Source organism: Fomitopsis serialis (genome assembly GCF_022376445.1).
Source record: "Fomitopsis serialis strain Sig1Antser10 chromosome Unknown B0H18scaffold_78, whole genome shotgun sequence".
In the NCBI taxonomy this organism is placed as follows: Eukaryota; Fungi; Basidiomycota; class Agaricomycetes; order Polyporales; family Fomitopsidaceae; genus Fomitopsis; species Fomitopsis serialis.
The window spans coordinates 130320-146493 of NW_025955038.1; the positions used below are offsets into that span (position 1 = coordinate 130320).

At 54.0% G+C, this 16174-nt stretch overlaps 5 protein-coding genes across 5 annotated transcripts; 3 read left to right on the plus strand and 2 right to left on the minus strand.

Moving 5' to 3' along the window:
- Positions 1-188: 188 nt before the first annotated feature.
- B0H18DRAFT_636572 (uncharacterized protein) lies at positions 189-2089 on the plus strand. The gene is made up of 3 exons (XM_048038888.1): positions 189-218; positions 275-566; positions 626-2089. The coding sequence occupies exons 2-3, from the start codon at positions 339-341 to the stop codon at positions 1943-1945; spliced, it is 1548 nt and encodes a 515-aa protein (XP_047889552.1). The 5' UTR covers positions 189-218; positions 275-338; the 3' UTR covers positions 1946-2089.
- A 462-nt stretch (positions 2090-2551) lies between these two features.
- B0H18DRAFT_636579 (uncharacterized protein) lies at positions 2552-4492 on the plus strand. Its single transcript, XM_048038889.1, has 3 exons — positions 2552-2598; positions 2650-2968; positions 3027-4492. The coding sequence occupies exons 2-3, from the start codon at positions 2738-2740 to the stop codon at positions 4401-4403; spliced, it is 1608 nt and encodes a 535-aa protein (XP_047889553.1). The 5' UTR covers positions 2552-2598; positions 2650-2737; the 3' UTR covers positions 4404-4492.
- A 248-nt stretch (positions 4493-4740) lies between these two features.
- On the minus strand, positions 4741-5683 carry B0H18DRAFT_1122531 (acyl-CoA N-acyltransferase; the record flags this gene model as incomplete). The annotated part of the gene is made up of 4 exons (XM_048034529.1): positions 4741-4870; positions 4928-5079; positions 5132-5164; positions 5270-5683. 4 exons carry the CDS (start codon positions 5681-5683, stop codon positions 4741-4743), a joined length of 729 nt encoding a protein of 242 aa, XP_047889554.1.
- Positions 5684-6232: 549 nt separating this feature from the next.
- B0H18DRAFT_636599 (uncharacterized protein) lies at positions 6233-7419 on the minus strand. The gene is made up of 2 exons (XM_048038890.1): positions 6383-7419; positions 6233-6314 (listed from the first exon to the last, which is right to left on the minus strand). The coding sequence occupies exons 1-2, from the start codon at positions 7374-7376 to the stop codon at positions 6292-6294; spliced, it is 1017 nt and encodes a 338-aa protein (XP_047889555.1). The 5' UTR covers positions 7377-7419; the 3' UTR covers positions 6233-6291.
- A 2394-nt stretch (positions 7420-9813) lies between these two features.
- On the plus strand, positions 9814-11612 carry B0H18DRAFT_1027985 (uncharacterized protein; the record flags this gene model as incomplete). Its single annotated transcript, XM_048029906.1, has 12 exons — positions 9814-10132; positions 10209-10236; positions 10262-10275; positions 10327-10359; positions 10415-10451; positions 10534-10566; positions 10596-10650; positions 10700-10905; positions 10964-10992; positions 11043-11056; positions 11103-11313; positions 11418-11612. Coding segments are annotated over exons 1-12 (1079 nt in total), but the record flags the coding sequence as incomplete, so codon positions are not given.
- Between the last annotated feature and the right edge of the window lie 4562 nt (positions 11613-16174).

Below are 16174 nucleotides of genomic sequence, written 5' to 3' on the forward strand. Positions count from 1 at the left end.
ATAGAGCGTGAAACTGCTCACCTCAACCATAGTTCTCGTTACTGTGCTGTATCTATCCGACTTGTCGCTCCAAGCTTGAGGTTTAACGAGGAGACTCCGATCGGAGCGAGCCTCAGCGCGTCGCCATTGAGTCACGTGTTCGCGTTCAGAATGCCAGCGAGTCGTAAGCGAGTCGCGAGTTGGACCTTGGTCCGTTACCGTTTTAGTCAGTCCTCAGAGCGAGTACCTCGTCCGTCCTGGCATCACAGTCATCTACTCACCTTAACGGAATCAGTGGCGCACTCGGTCGAAGGATTGAAACTCATCATTTCACACTTCCCGGAAACCTACATCTCACGATGCATCGAGCTCTGACTATCCGAGAGTTCATTGAAATGGTAGTGGATGAAGACACCAGGCCGTTTTCACTGGCAGACCCGACGCTCCTGGCTCTGGCGCTCACATGCCGCACATTCCAGGAGCCCGCCTTAGACATGCTATGGGCTAGCCAGTATGGCTTGGGTCATCTCGTCCAGTGCTTACCGGAGGATCTATGGACATATTCAGATAACTCGATGGATAGTGTAGTGAGTAAGCTGCTGCTCCGCTGTTACTGGAAGCTGAGTCCAGTGCGTAATGCATCCAGACGCTCAGAGAACCTACGAGGGCCACCACACAACAAGACTGGCAGCGCTTTGACGTCTACGCTCGGCGGGTCCGCAGACTACATCATGAGGATGACCCTCATGTCCATATCCGACTCAAGTTCTTTAGAGAGTGCCACGTCTCGGGGCCCCTCTTTCGTTGGCTTCTCTCGTCAAGGCCTTCTCATCAATTGCTCCCTAGTCTATCCTTTCTTGGCCTGGGGTGGACGGAGGATACATCTTCCAAGTATTACGACTCTGCGCACACGCTATTTGGCCCGCGGCTCACTGAGTTAGACATCAGCACCCCTCGGCTCGCCAACACCAATGTGCTTAACGTGATATTGCTGCACCTCCCTCTGCGTTCACCAGACGTCCAGTCATTGAGAGCCAACGAGTCCCGGTACAGGGAGTCCGACTGTCAGCCCATCCCTACTGGTATTCTTCCAGCATTGAAAGGTTTAGAGAAATTCGGAGGGAGCATATTCTTGACATTCGACTCCCTCGCCGGGTTGTCGACCTTGCCAAACCTCACAGAAGCCACCTTACTTTTCGACAAACAACGAGCCATCGGCCAATTGGGGACAGAAGGGACTGCTCAAACTCTTACCTTCCGCGCTCTGGAGAGATTGACTACGAGGATGACGACAATGGCTGATGCCGAGGCACTCCTATCCGTCTGCTGCTTTCCTCGACTGCAAGAGATATCCCTGACAACCACTTTCGAATCCAACTCGGGCGCTCTCGATGGCGTGCTCCGGCTGATCCACGATCGTTGCGAACATGCTATATTAGAGTCGATCCAAATCCGAAGCGGTGCGAATGAACACCTCGCGGATGTAGTACACGACATCACCGCAGCGTCCTTCCGACGTCTCTATGACTTCCGACATCTTCGTAAATTTGGCCTCAACACGAAGATGCGCATCATCCTCGACGACGATGCCGTCGAGGAGATGGCCAAGTCGTGGCCTCGTCTGGAGTACCTGCATTTTAGGTCACCTCCGACTTCGGCGACGCTGGAAGGCCTGGCGCATCTCGCCCGGTACTGTCCTTCGCTGTCGTCACTCTGTATCGACGTGCAGACGAGGGGTACCGTCGTCTCCGCCGATGTGATCCCCGGCGGCGGCTTCTGCAACCGGGCCCTCGAGGAGATCGAGTTCTGCATGTCGTTTCCGTATGGGAATGAAGCGAAGATAGCGGCGTTCCTCAATGCGATCTTCCCCAACATCCGGAGGCTTGATTGGGTGTGGAGAAGGGTATGGGATATAATTTTGGTCCTACGCATGGCATCTGAATGGGAAAAGCACGCCAGTAAGTAACGACATGCCTTGACTCATTGACCTACTTTTGATGTATACACCTCTGCAGGACCAGACGCAACGTAACGTCTGCTATCGACATGTCAATATTATATCGATGGAGCATCTACGCAGCCCTTCAATTTAGCGTTACAACAACTTACAATAAATCTCCAATTCCTTTCTTCCGCCACGCTGCAATGTCCGGGCTGTCTGTTTCGGAACGCTGATGTAGCAAACGTGCGGCAAACACTGTGCCAGCTACTTAGCATGACGTGACAGTCGATCGGGATTCAGGCTGTTTGAGATATGGTACATACAACCGCAATCGCTAGTTCGCCCTTCTTGCACTGCAGGCTGTGCTCACTGACTCGGACATTGGTCGAACTTACGGTAAAAGACGTACGCATCAACGAACTCCTCACCCTCGCTTCCGTCTGCCTTCTTCAGTCGTCCCGCACGCGGAATGAGCCCCGCCTTCGTGAAGCCGAGGGCCTCCCAGAGTCTGCACGGATGCGTGTAAGAGGTTAAACGAGCAGACTCGAGCGTCGCCACTGCGTCACGTGTTCGCGTTGAGAATGCCAGCGAGTTTGGTGACTGTCGCGCGAGTCGGTCCGTTACTGTGGTCAGTCCTCAGAACAACTCCTCCTCCTCATCTGTCCTGGCCCAGTGCGGTACGTCATGTCAAATCTATCAAAGTCATCTACTCACTTCAACGGAATCAGTGGCACACTCAGTCGAATAATTGAAACACATCTCACGAATGCAGGTGACACTTGCTGGTGTTCCACGCTTCCCGAAAACGTACATCTCATGATGCATCGAGCTCTGACTATCCAAGAGCTTGTTCGACTGGTGGTGAACGAAGTCTCCAGGCCGGGTCCACTGAAAAGACCGTCACTCCTGGCTCTGGCGCTCACATGCCGCGCATTCCACGAGGCCGCCTTGGACATGCTATGGACTCGTCAGTATGGCTTGGGCAGTCTCGTTCAGTGCTTACCGAAAGATCTATGGACGCTCTCGGATGACACACCGAAGGGTCTGGTGAGTAAGCGGTTTCTCCACTGTCATTGGAAGCTGAGTCCGTGCGCAATGCGTTCAGACGCTCAGAGAACCTACGAGGCCCACCACACGACAGGACTGGGAGCGTTTTGACTTCTACGCTCGGCGAGTCCGCTCACTACATGTTATTCATACCACCCTCCGCGGACGGTCATGCTGTATCCTCTCCGAGAACCTTTTTCGTTGGCTCCTCTCATCAAGGCCTTCTCATCAGTTGATTCCTCGCTTATCCTTCCTTAAGCTGGGGTTGACGGACAACATATCATCCGGGTACTACGACTCTGCGCACATGCTCTTTGGTCCACAGCTCACTAGCCTGCAAATCACGGCGCGTGAGTTCGCCGGGTACGGTGTGATCCTTGCAACATTGTCGCACCTCCCTCTACGTTCACCGGACATCCAGGAAGTGAAGGCCTTCACTAAGCCCCGGGAGGGGCGGTATCGCTATTACCATTTCCCTATCGAGGTCTTCTTGACTTTGAAAGGGTTGAAGACACTCTGGTGGAACCCAACCTCCTCACCCGTGACGTTTGACGTGTTTGCCAGGATGGCGACCTTGCCAAACCTCACGGAAGTGAACTTGTCGATCATCAACAATCGACGAGCTACTGGCCAATCGGGGGCGGGTGGCGCCGCTCAGACCCTTACCTTCCGCACACTGGAGAGATTGACCATGAAAACAACAACAATGAATGATGTCAATGCATTCCTATCTGCCTGCCGCTTTCCTCGACTCCAAGAGATGATCCTGGACACCCCCTTCTCTTCCACATCGAACACTCTCGACAGCGTCCTCCGTTTGATCCACGAACGTTGCCCGCATACTATACTGAACACGATCCACATACAATGCGGCGAAGACGCAGGCTTCGACGAGGATGGAGTACAAACCCTCACTGTGGCCTCGATGAGACGCCTCTACGACTTTCGTGGTCTGCAGGACTTCAAACTCGCCGCGAAGATGTGCATCGTCCTCGACGATGACGCCGTCAAGGAAATGGCCATGTCGTGGCCCCATCTGGAACATATGCAGCTGACTAGCGCAGCCCATTGGGCGACCCCGACCGCGACAACGCTGGAAGGCCTGGCGCATTTCGCCCGCTACTGCCCCTCGCTGTGGTCGCTCATAATCGACGTGCAGACCGCCGATACAGTCGTTTCCGCCGATGTGAGGCCCGGTGGCGGCTTCTGCAACTACGTCCTCGAGGACATTGAGTTTGGCGACTCGACCGCGCTGGGGAACTGTGCGATGATAGGGGCGTTCTTGAATGCGATCTTCCCTAATCTGCAGCAGATCAATGGAGATTATGACGATGAGGGTTACTGTACTGTGATGGGCGAATCTTGGAGGCGAGTATGGAACACGATTGAGGTCCTACGCATGACATCTCAGTGGGACAAGTATGCGAATGAGTGACGACATAACTTGACTCATAGCCCTGCTTTTGATAGTTGCACCTCTGCAGGACCACAAGCAACATAACGTCTGCTATCGACATGTCATCGATGTTACGCAGCGCTTGACATTGCGTCGTAAGAAGACAATAATGTCCAATCCCTTTCCTCAGCCACGCTGCAATGTCCGGGTTGTCTGTCAACATTGGATACTGATGTGGCAAACCTGCGGCAAACACTGCGCCAGCTAGCACGACGTGACAGTCGATCGGGGCTCAGACTGCTTGAGATACTGTATGATTGCTGGTACATTCAATCGCAATCGCTATTGGTTCGTGCTTCTGTACTGCAGGCTGTGCTCATTGGTCGAACCTACGGTAAAAGACGTACGCATCAACGAACTCCTCACCCTCGCTTCCGTCTGCCTTCTTCAGTCGTCCCGCACGCGGAATGAGCCCCGCCTTCGTGAAGCCGAGGGCCTCCCAGAGCCTACACGGACGCGTATCAGTATACCCTTGCTAGAGATCACGCATGGACAGGGCTCACCGGACACTCGCAGCGTTGTTGACGTAGACGAGGTTGAACACGCTCGCCTCGAAGCCAAGCCTTGGTGCGTAGTGCAGATAGGAACGCGCGAGTACGGCACCTATGCCCCGCCCACGTTGTGCGGGGGGGACAAGGAACCCAGCATTGCAGATCTACATGCACATTGACGTCAGAAAAGTGAATGTCCGTTATACTGGGACGTACATGAGAGGACCGGCCAGGATAGTTCGGTTTCACCTGCAAAACGATGTCGATCAGTCACCGGAATACTGTAAAGCCTTTCCGACGTCCCGGATGGTAGGGTATGAAGGGCTTAATTATGGAGTCTAGGCAGAGACTCACGTAGTAACATCCAGCAATACACTCCTCCATGCTGCGTCCCTTGACCGCGTCTTCGATACTAAGCTCGGCCTCTCCGCCGTCGACGATCTCTTCACCCGAGCTTCCCTCTCCTATCACAGCCACCAGCACGTCCGCCGCGAAGTAGTAGGCCTCAAACGTCTCGAGCGCGTACTCCTCGCCTGCGCGGATTTCCTGTGGATAGGTCAATCCGCGCTCAAGCTCATCCGCGAACACCTTGTGCAGGTATTCAACCAGACCCGGCATGGCCCGCGCAGTCGCCAGGGTGAGGTGGTGGATCGTCAAGTGTGCATCCGGCGCAGGAGTGTACTTGGAGGTTGGCTGGAGTCGCCAGCGTGTGGTTGGAAGAGGTCCTGCAGTCCGATTGGGAGTGAGGATCGCGCCGTATGCCGACATGGCTCCAGTGTATTCGACCAGGAATTATGCGTCGATCTGTGGCATTCAACAAGTCCAAGCCGTCGAGTCGACTGTTGGTCGAGTCATGTCTCGCCCGTTGCCCTTAAACTGTATTGGCGATCCATGTTGACGGGGACGGTCCGGCGCCGGTAGCGGAAGTATTGTCCATAGATCCTGCAAGGTCTCATGCTAATCGTAGCACACCAGTCTTGTCGCTCGAGTGCAGAAGCGAGACGGACTCGGTGAGAGTTGGATGAGGGCGTGAAGCTTAACGCGCCACACATGCTCACGCTAGTCTCCCCTAGGCAGACCCTAAAGAAGAACTCTTTGAGTGGGGGAGGACGTATGCTCACGCGCACCTGGCCAATAAGTGAACGAACGCGTCTTCGAATTCGTGGACCGGCGCAGCTAGTTCTGTTACCTTGTCGAAAGAGCATATATCGAATATGACGAGATCTACTCATGAGAAATCCTTCTCGTGTTGTGTTACGCATTACTATACGGATATACACTGCGTCGCCGAATATGCGCAGCGAAAGAGCTATATACTTAACATACTATACATCACAGTTTGATCCATAGCGGAGCTCCATAGGAATTTCGAACCTCTATACTGGGGCTACTTGCGGTACTGTTGCAGCGGAGCGTTGACCTCGTCAATAGTTGTCCGACGACATCAAGGTACACGGCAGGACTCACCATCGTGTCTTTGCCACTCAGATACTATCCGCAAGAGGTCCAGCACTTTCTCCACCGCCAGCCAAGCTTGGCCTATCTCGGAGCTGACCCCCCTATTGATGTGCTTCAAGTTGGGGAAGATCACGAATAAGAAAGCCCCGATCTCCGCGGTGTCGGCATGCACAGGCGAATGGGGGAAGCAAATCCTCTTCAGGACCCGGTTGCAGTGACCGTCACCAGGCTTCGCGGGCAGGTCCATGCAGGGGAGGGTGTAGATGGGGGAGTGGGTCGTGTTCACGTCGATCGTAAGCGAGGCCAGAGACGGGCAATACCGAGCGAAATGTGCGAGGCCTCGCACCGTTACTGCAGTCTCCGCGAGGTTTTTGTCGTTGCTAGACAGCTCCAGGCGTTCCAGATAGGGCCACGACATCGCCATCTCCTTGACCGCGTCGTCGTCAAGCGCGATGCGCATGCGCATGTCGAGTTCGACGCTGCGCAGGTGGCGAAAGCCGTATAGCTGTCGCAGACACGCCGGATTGGCGGTTGATATCCCTGGTTCTACAGTATCCTGGCCACGGCCAGAAAGTATGCGGAGCTTCTTCAGCGTGGCATGCGGGCAAAATCGATCAATAGATCGAAGGAGAATACCGAGGGTGACTCCTCCGGGACCGCTGCCCGACTTCAAGAGTAGTTCCTCAAGCCGGGGAAAGCGACAGGTCGATAGGACCGCTTCTAGGTCATACATGGATGTCCCGTACATCGACAGTCTGCCCAGAGAGCGAAAGGTGAGGTCGTTCGTGGTGTGGCCGTCCCCCGATTGTCCAGGTATGGCTTGCCATTGGCGGCTGACTGGAAGATCCAGTTCCGTGAGATCTGGTAAGGCTGACAACCTCATGAAAACGTTAAACACCATGGGCACGACTGAAAACATCTCGAAAGATCTCAGCTTCTTGAATGACGTGAGGACGTCGCCGGGGATGGTTTCCCGATCCCACTCCATGCGCTTCCACGGCATGTGGACTCTCAGGTTTTGAACATCCGGTGAACGTCGAAGAAGGTGAGATAGTGTCGGGGTGACAGCAGGGGGGTCGACAGCGTACTGCGATGGCCATTTTCCAATCTCCAAGCTGGAGAGTCGGGGCCAAAGAGCAGGTATGCCGATTCAAAATAATCGCGCGGTATGTTGTTCGTCCAATGGAGTAACGATAGCTTTGGGAGCAACCGATGGGAGGGCCTCGACGAGAAAAGCCACTGAAAGAGGTCCACCGAGATACCGCGGGACTGCGGTCGAGAGTCTATTGTGTCGGTATACAACAGTCGAACCCGTCGAGCGTAAAAGTCGAGGCGCTCCCAATCTTGTGGCGTGAGGGGCCTTATAGGTTCTTGAGCATCTACATCGAACAGCAGTCGGTGAACAGCAATTTCTACAGGACGGACGCTTGGCTTACCAATGTCCCTTGAGTACCCTTCGAGACGGTCCACAATCTGACGGCAAACATTCGACGAGATGGCCCAAGCCTACCTGAGTCGACCATAGAGTATCCAAGGCGGGTTCGCTGAACGCACGGCATGCCAGTGCTAACGCCAGAAGCATCCGGATGTTATGACCAGCTTGGTCCACTATTTGATGCAAAATATCCGTGATGGCCAAGGCCCGGTGCATCTTGTGGTATGTACGTTCCGCGAAAGAAATTTAAGTATGTTGTGACCTCCGAGCGACGTCGCCTGCTACCATGAGAGACGGTCAGCTTCAACATCGAGACTTGTCAACCGTGTCCAAAGTTACTGACCTTAAACTGAATGTACGAGCTTTGCCACCTCCGAGTCTTGCACGGCTTCACAGACGTTATTCAGATCTGAACCGCTTGAACCCGAGACTCGACGCCCAACGTATGGCTGTGGTTCGAGTGGTGGCCGTTTGGCGGTTGCTGAAGGACGAGCGGAAAACGGTGCTGTCGATATAAATGCGAAGGTCGTTACTAGCGCCCAGGTCGCAGGTCAAAGTGCACACTTTGCTTTGAACGCACCGTGGTGGCAAAGCCATATGCCCTAGCACTGGCACAGTAGATAACCCCTGGATACCTCACACAAAGCGTGATGATTGATAACGCTCACGGATGCCGTCGGTTTCTATCCTTGTGCACGTCGTCGTACGTCGCGGCGCCAACATGTCTTGCCAATGCCGGTTTACCCAGCTTGCTGACGATGGATGGAGGATCACGTCGTACAATGCTTATCATCCTTGTTAATCATGAGCTGCTTTGAGAGCTACTCGGTAAGTCGTTCGTCCTTCTTCATCTGCTGGCAAAAGCGGGGCGTCGGCGGTGTCTTCGTCTGCCTCTGCCTTGTGGTCTAACCCATCTAGGCAAATGGATCCTACTTGTGTGAGATCGCAAAGCGTAGGGTGATATTGACATAGAGTGATCTTCAAGCACGTACTGTAGACACGCGTAGGATCTTGCCGGATATGTGTAGTGTTGTTAACCTGGGCGACGTGAAAGAAACTTGCTTCGTAGTCAAATTTGAATACATCGTACATATAGGAGCAGGAGAGCACGAGAACCTGAAGGGGGACAAGAACGCGTCATAAATCTAAGCGCATATGATCGTCAGACAAGATATACAAGACATAAACACATAAACAGGACGTACATGCGTACAGCAACATCGGCCCGGATACGTGTTCTCTCTGGAGATACATCGATCGAGTCAGCGCGCGAGGCAAGCACAAAGGGCGGGATACCAGAGTCACGGCAAAGCGACATCATGAATGAACTTGGAGTACTCACGTAGTAGCATCTTACAATCCGTACTTCCATGCTCCATTCGTCACTTCCCATCCATTTACCAACTCCCCAAGTGATCCCACCACAGCAACCAGCACGTCCGCCGCAAAGGCGTTGAGTAAACGGTCCGACCGCGTCCTCCGAGTCCTCAGGCAAGCATAGCCCATTCGTGGACGCTTTGTGCAGATGTTCGTGCAGATCGGGCACGGTCCACGCAGCCGCCAGGGTAAGAGAGTGGATCATCGGTTCGGCGCAGGAGTACGCTCATGTATTGATTTGGGTCGCCTGTGTGTGGACGGAAGCGGTCCAGCAGTCCGAGTAGCCTGGCAGATCGCGTCCTGCTAAGATGTCTGATAATTCCAGCAAGTGTGGACATCCTAGCGTGAGGTTCAAAGTAGAGTCCAGGTCGTCAGGAAGCTAGTAGATGTATACGTCCCGGTTGGCCCTCGAACTGTGTCCACAATTGGTCAAGACAGTCTAGTACGTCCGCAACGATTGAGGACTTCATGTTCCCATTCGGTAGCAGGCTAACGACAGCAGGTTAACTCGCGGGTTGAACGTGAATTGTAGAGTCAAGGTCGTCGAAGAAACAGAGATGCGGGTGTGAGCGTAGGTGAGCGTCCGTAATAGGTGAGCGTCTGGCTATGGCCGGGCTTGACGGCGAACAGTGATCTATCACCGTTATGTACTGTCTGTTTTGCACCCTCACCCCGACGTCCACGCACCTCGCAGTCATGATATAATCTTCACGCTCCAAACGTATGCTTTCAACCATTGTCTTCGGTTTGACCGTCCTGGGATTCGGGGCATGGGTCGCGGTAAACCACCGGCACCATACGACCTATTACCGCCCGGCGTTGTACATCGCAGACAAGGGAGCGGTCATAGAAGTGAAGGACGCGGGCGGAAGGACCAAGACGAGACAGAAGACGTTACGCGATTTAATAGAACAGAGATGTCCGAGTTCCTCAGAGACTTCAGGCCGGTGTGGTGGCTCTTCAGGTGCGAATCCCAGTGGCCATGATACTCGCACCCCGACAGTGCTGAAACGATGCTGGTAGCGGCCATCTACAGACCGCATACTCCGTGGTTGGGATTTTCGAAGATAGATGAGGTTGAGTACGACAGGTGAGTAACATACAGTTTGAGGTCGGATTTCTGAATTGACGAGGCCAATAGGACTCTTCTACGCACTCGGGACGGCGGAACTCTGTACGTGCGCACTAGCATTGCTTACGCAGTAACCTACGAGAGAGAAGCGGTCTAGACTTTACACCGCTGAGAGCACACGGAAGCTCCCAGAAGTACACCTATCATCGTTGTGCTTCACGGCCTGACCGGTGGTGAGTGAATACCTCGTGTATCGTTGCGTAATCCTGAATTAAGAAACCCGTCCTGTTCAGGTCTCATGAAGCCTATGTGCGCGCGGTCGTATCTCCTGCATGCAGGCCGTAGATGACGGAGGACTGGGATACCGTGCGATCGTGGTGAACTTCCGAGGATGTGAGTCCCTCAATAAACCGTCCGGCGGTCATACTTATCGCGAAGTTAGGCGCGGGCGTCCCGGTAACAAGCCCCCAACTGTATTCTGCGGGGCATACAGAGGACATCCGTGCGGCGATGTTCTACATTCGAAGACGCTATCCGAAGGCACCTCTCCTTGGCCTAGGATTTTCGCTAGGAGCGAACGTGCTGACTAGATACGTCGCGGAAGAAGGCGACGACTGCAGGCTTGCTGCTGCGTGCGTTATAGCTTGCGTGCGTTACTCGTAATTTCTGTCAATTCGACACGCAACTCATGTAGAGTATGCTCTAGCCATGGGACTTGGTAACGAACAGCGAAGCGTGAGTGGTCACACCGGCGGAGCAGTACGTGAACTCACTTGGCTCCTCAGTTTGGAAGGCACTGGTTACACCGCCGGGTGTACTCTACAGCGCTCGGCTCAACCTACAAGCCGTCGTCAAACGTCACGCCGCTGCTCTGAGCACGCCTCCCTCACACCCCGTCGCCCAGGCGGTCGCCCCGACGCTCGCACTGCAGTCGCCCACACTCGAGACTTTCGACGAGACGTTCAACCGCATCGCTGGCGGGTCCTCACCTCCCTTCCCCTTCCCAAGCGCGCGCGCGTACTACACCTGGGCCTCGTCGCACACGACGCTCCGCGCGTGCGCGTCCCGTTCCTTGCCATCGGCGCGGAGGACGACCCGGTCGTGCAGGTGCTCCCCGTGCACGCGGCCGGAACGGTTACGTCGCGTTCGCGGTGACGAAGGGGGCGGACACCTCGGTGGTTCGAGAGCGGTGCGGATGGGGCGATCAGGAGGTGGTTCACCCGGCCTGTGCTGGAGTGGCTTGAGGCGGTCGGGCGGGACATGGTCGTGCGGGCGCGGCCCGGTAAGCCGCTGAGAGAGGTGGATGGATTCTTGATGGAGGTGGGGCGAGACGATGTCGGCTGCAAGAGGCTGAAGTGGCGGGCGTATTACTGGAACCGAGGGAGAAGAGGGGCTTTTGCCTGGTTTGTGAGGATGTCTGGAATATTCTCTATTGTCGTATTGCCATCCTTCCTATCTGTTATGAATTGTGTATAGAATCAGATTCACGAGGGTACAGTCGTCGACTTAAACGTGGATCCCGAAGACGACTGTACCGCAAATGCATTCTGTGGTGTGGAGATACTGCGCGGAGCGGGCCCATCCCAACGACGCTTACCATGTTGCTACCTGTCGTGTCTTCGTTCGTGAGGGCTGCTCGTCCTGTCGTCACCGAAATGTACATTCGCGTTAAGATACGAGGTAATCGCAACCGTGATATGGATACAAGGGCGAGCTACCACGCATGTGCATCATTTTACTGGAGGAGCTGCGCAGAGTAGAGTGTTTCCTGTCAACAATGGCACCATGATTCGACTTGAATGAGAACTCACCGCCGTACTTCTTCTCCCACTGAGATGCGGTCCGCAAAATCTCGAGCGTTCCTACCACCGACTGCCAGGAGTCATATATCTCCATGTTCCCGTCTCCTGCGATCAATTTGAGGTTAGGGAAAATCGCGTATAGGAATGCCGCTATCTGAGCGTGGTCACCCAACACGGGCGATCGAAAACAGCAGATGCTCTGGAGGACCTGATTGCAGTAGCCACCGCCGGGCTTCACGTCGGGAGAGACAACAGTATTGGACGTGTTCACGTCGATTGTGAGCGTTGTCAGCAAAGGACATACCTGGCGAGATGGGCCAGGCCTTCTAATGTTGTCGCCGTTGGAGTTATCCAGGGGTAATTGGGCGAGCCGAACAGCCACAAATGGTTGAGATGAGGCCACGACATGGCCAGTTCCTGCACAGCGTCATCATCGAGGACGATGCAGATGTCCGTTTCAAGTGTGAAGCTGCGGAGATGATGGAAGTCGCAAGACGTCTGAAGGACGCGGCGGTGATGGCTTGTGAGGCCGCGTCAACTTGACGTCCTGTACATGCGCCATAGAGTATCTCGATCGTTTCCAGCGTAGCATGGGCGCAGCATTTGTGTACTGATTGGAGCACAATATCGGTGTGTCTGAGTCGGAAACGTGCTTGGATGTCAGGAAGATATGTTGAAGTCGAATGAAGCGACAAGCAGACAGGAGTGTGTTGACATCAGTCATGGAATTGACCGACAAATGGAGCTCCTTTAGTGCGCGAAAGAGAGTGGCTGAGGCAGCATGATCTACTCCCACATCGGCAGCGACGGCTTGTATATAGTTGAATTCCGAAAGTGTCAGTATTGTGAGGTCTGGCAAGGTTGACAGCTCAGCGAGGATGTCGAACGTCAGCGGCGAAGCCGACTGCAATGTAAGACTTCTCAGCTTCTTCAGCAATATGAGAGTTTTGCCAGGGACACTATGAAGATCAGGGTCCCTGTCTCGAGGCATAGCGACTTCCAGCTTCTGGATGCCTGGAGAGCATTGTGGAAGGTGAAGCAATGCCGTATGAATGGCATGGAAGGCAGTAAACCCAGCTGCCCTTGCTGGTCTGATGTACAGCGTAGAGAGCCGTCGACCGAAAAGTAGGTGCACAGAGTCGCTGAACTCGAGCGGTATGAGGTCTGTCCAGCTGAGTGACGACAAAACGGGGAGCAATTGATGGGAAGGCCTGGATGAGAAGAGCCAGCGAAGGAGCTTCTCCGTGAGTCGAACAGTGCTCCTTCCGAGAAGGACGTCTAGGCTTGAATGGAATCGTAGGTCTCGGACCCGCCGAGCATAAAAGTCAAAACGCTCCCAATCATGCTGCGTGGTAGGCCTTGTAGGTGCCCTAAGCGTCTGGACCTGTCGCGCAGGAATTCAACCTCCATCAAAAGCAGAACAATCGTACAAATACTCACCAGCCCACTCGAAGCATTGTTCGACGTTGTCCATAGATCTGTCGGTAAACATTTCACGAGATTGTGCAGGCCGTTCTGACGTTTCCAAACGAACTCCAAGGCGGGTTCGTGGAAGGTATGGCATACGAGCACCAAGGACAAGAGTGTCGGCAAGTCGGGACACCAACCTTCAGCCTCAGGCCACTGATGAGTGGAATAGCTGCCCACTTCGTCAAATATCATGCGAATGAGTTCCGGGGTGGTAAGGGCCTGGTGCACCATGGGATGTACGGTTCTTGTGGAAGATACAATCCAGGTATGTTCCCGAGTATCTCAGGTTCAAGCTGTATGCATGAATTCAACAAGGGACGCCATCGCTACGCTCCGGCGGTTGAGTGAACATCAATGTAATTAAAGTCATAAACCATCATAGTAGAAGTTCGTCATAGGTGACATTGATAGTAGTGGATTCGTCGTGTTTGAGCAAAATTCTTGCGTGGTCACGGTGACATATGCGCGAAAGGGCGGTGTGCAGCTGTCCATGTGAAAACACGTGTCTCGTAAGGTCTACTCCCACTGCGTCAAGAGTTAGCCCTTGGTAAGTAGCTGTTGAATGTCATTGCATATGCCGGCGGCCGCGCAAGAGGAAACTGACGACGGAGGAGTGTATGGCCGAGGAAAGGGTGGTAGAGAATGTGATCCGAGGTATGAGGACGTCTTCTTCAAGTTCATCGATGACACTGACACCTGCAATACCCCGTAGAATGCGGACTGTGACGAGACGAGGGCCGACCGCAATGAGAACAACGCGAACGTTCTTGACCAAGCCACGGTCGAGGGACAAATTGCGCAGCAAGCGTTAGACGGCGTTAACCTTCACGGTCAACGAGTGGGGAGGAAAACCTGCGGGATTCTGGCGGGCGACGTAGTCAAATATGCTGTCGGGGGAGTCGATGCCGGCGTCGTCTGCCTCCTTCAGAGAGTCGGCCGCAAGGTATGTCCTGCTTGTCTCATCAATGTGGTCGAGAACAATGCTGTTGTACCGGTCGATCTGCCTATTGGTGGGAGCAAGCATCGAACGTTTTAGACAGGCGATTGGATTGGCGAGTACATGTGTCGGGAAGACGAAGTCAATCAGCTGCTGGTCGTCGGATACATGTTGCAAGAGGTGCAGAGAGACTTCTGGACCTTCACCGTCACCGATAGCATCAACTATGTGGGCGAGCTCAAGGAGTGTTAGCAGTCGATGATCGACTGCCTCCGGGTAGAGTTCCACCTCCGACAGCGACAGGAGAGGGGCCGAAGTTGAAAGAAATGAGCTCAAGGTCCACACCCAACACGCCATCTGAACGCACGCGCGAGCATTGGCCGTGGAAAGATACGGTAGAATTGGGGCAGGAGCAGGAACGGTAGCCCATCGCGGCGAAGCGTCGTATATGCACCTAGTAAGTGGGAGATTTAATGAAAGCGCGAAGACAGTGTTGTAATTACACTTACTGAATAGTAGACGTTTTACTTTCGTCGCGCATGCGCTCATGGGCGATAACAGGGAATGACTTTGATTGGCCGTCTGCAAGCACATCATACGCGGACGCAACCGTTCCGATGCTGATGATGGTGGGCGGGAAGGACAGAACGCTCTGATCATATTCGTCCCGAGAGATAGATCGCCGTAGAAAGGTGTGAGCTGGATAGCATCAAGCAAAGCCATGCCGGCAGAAGGACAGTAGGCACGCGCGATGACGTAAGCAATAGTATTGTCAGCTAAGACAGTGTCGTTTGGAGGGCTGTACACGCGCAGCTCAGCCGGAATGTCGCTGCCGTTCGAGCATTCGATCAAGGTGGCGTAGTAGTTGTGGAACGTCGAAGTACCGCGTTGGCGGTTAGCGCTTCAAGTGATGAACGACGGCCGTCGGTGAGGGATACAAAGCCGAAGAGAAGAAGGTTGGTCATCGCGGGAGTTGCGGGACAGCACGTCAAAAACGGCGGGCAGGCAGCGGGCAGAAATACAGTGGAACGCATAACAATAACACGTTAGATCTGATCGACACAAAGACAACAGGCAGCCTTACCATTTTGGGAGACAATAACGAAGACAGGGGTAGAGGCACATAATGCATGACACAGGAGGTACAGACGCAGAGAGGGGAAGGGCGTCGTGCAACACTGCATGTAGCCATGCGCTGAGCGGGCGGGGACAACGACTTGATTGGAACCGAGTCGGAGGGCGGTAGTGTTACAAAGCAGCTCAATGAGGCAATAGCCAGTTGCTGTAAATATTCGGGAAGGCAGTTAGTCTCCGTAGCTGACCAAAAAGAGATACTCTCGTTTTTGGAAGGCAGTCGGGATGCGTCGCGCTTCCGCAGACTTACAGTCAATTGGTAGTGATGGTCTACATAAAACACAGAAAAAAGACATAGATTACTGCAGCTTGGTAACGGCTAATGGCGCATCGAGGCATAACGGCGCATCGGCCACATCGACTTTTACTCAGCCACAGACGTAGACAGAAGCGCTGGTCCAAACAGGTGCAAACGAATTCACCGGATCTGCTTTAGTATACGAGTAATATTCAACGTTAACGATCCTGTGACGCCGGGCCAAACTAGCTTCTTGGTGGTGACTGACCTTCCAATTCTCTCGACACACTACGAATCCTGATGAGCCGACCACCTTTCCGGGAACTAGGGCTGTAG

Bases quoted from the DNA above. Each gene is read 5' to 3' on its own strand.
- B0H18DRAFT_636579 (XM_048038889.1), top strand. From the start codon at position 2,738: ATGATGCATCGAGCTCTGACTATCCAAGAGCTTGTTCGACTGGTGGTG. The intron at 2,969-3,026 runs GTGAGTAAGCGG...CAATGCGTTCAG, and splicing joins ATGACACACCGAAGGGTCTG to ACGCTCAGAGAACCTACGAG.
- B0H18DRAFT_636599 (XM_048038890.1), bottom strand. From the start codon at position 7,376: ATGCCGTGGAAGCGCATGGAGTGGGATCGGGAAACCATCCCCGGCGAC. The intron at 6,315-6,382 runs GTGAGTCCTGCC...CCGCTGCAACAG, and splicing joins TGAGTGGCAAAGACACGATG to TACCGCAAGTAGCCCCAGTA.
- B0H18DRAFT_636572 (XM_048038888.1), top strand. From the start codon at position 339: ATGCATCGAGCTCTGACTATCCGAGAGTTCATTGAAATGGTAGTGGAT. The intron at 567-625 runs GTGAGTAAGCTG...TAATGCATCCAG, and splicing joins ATAACTCGATGGATAGTGTA to ACGCTCAGAGAACCTACGAG.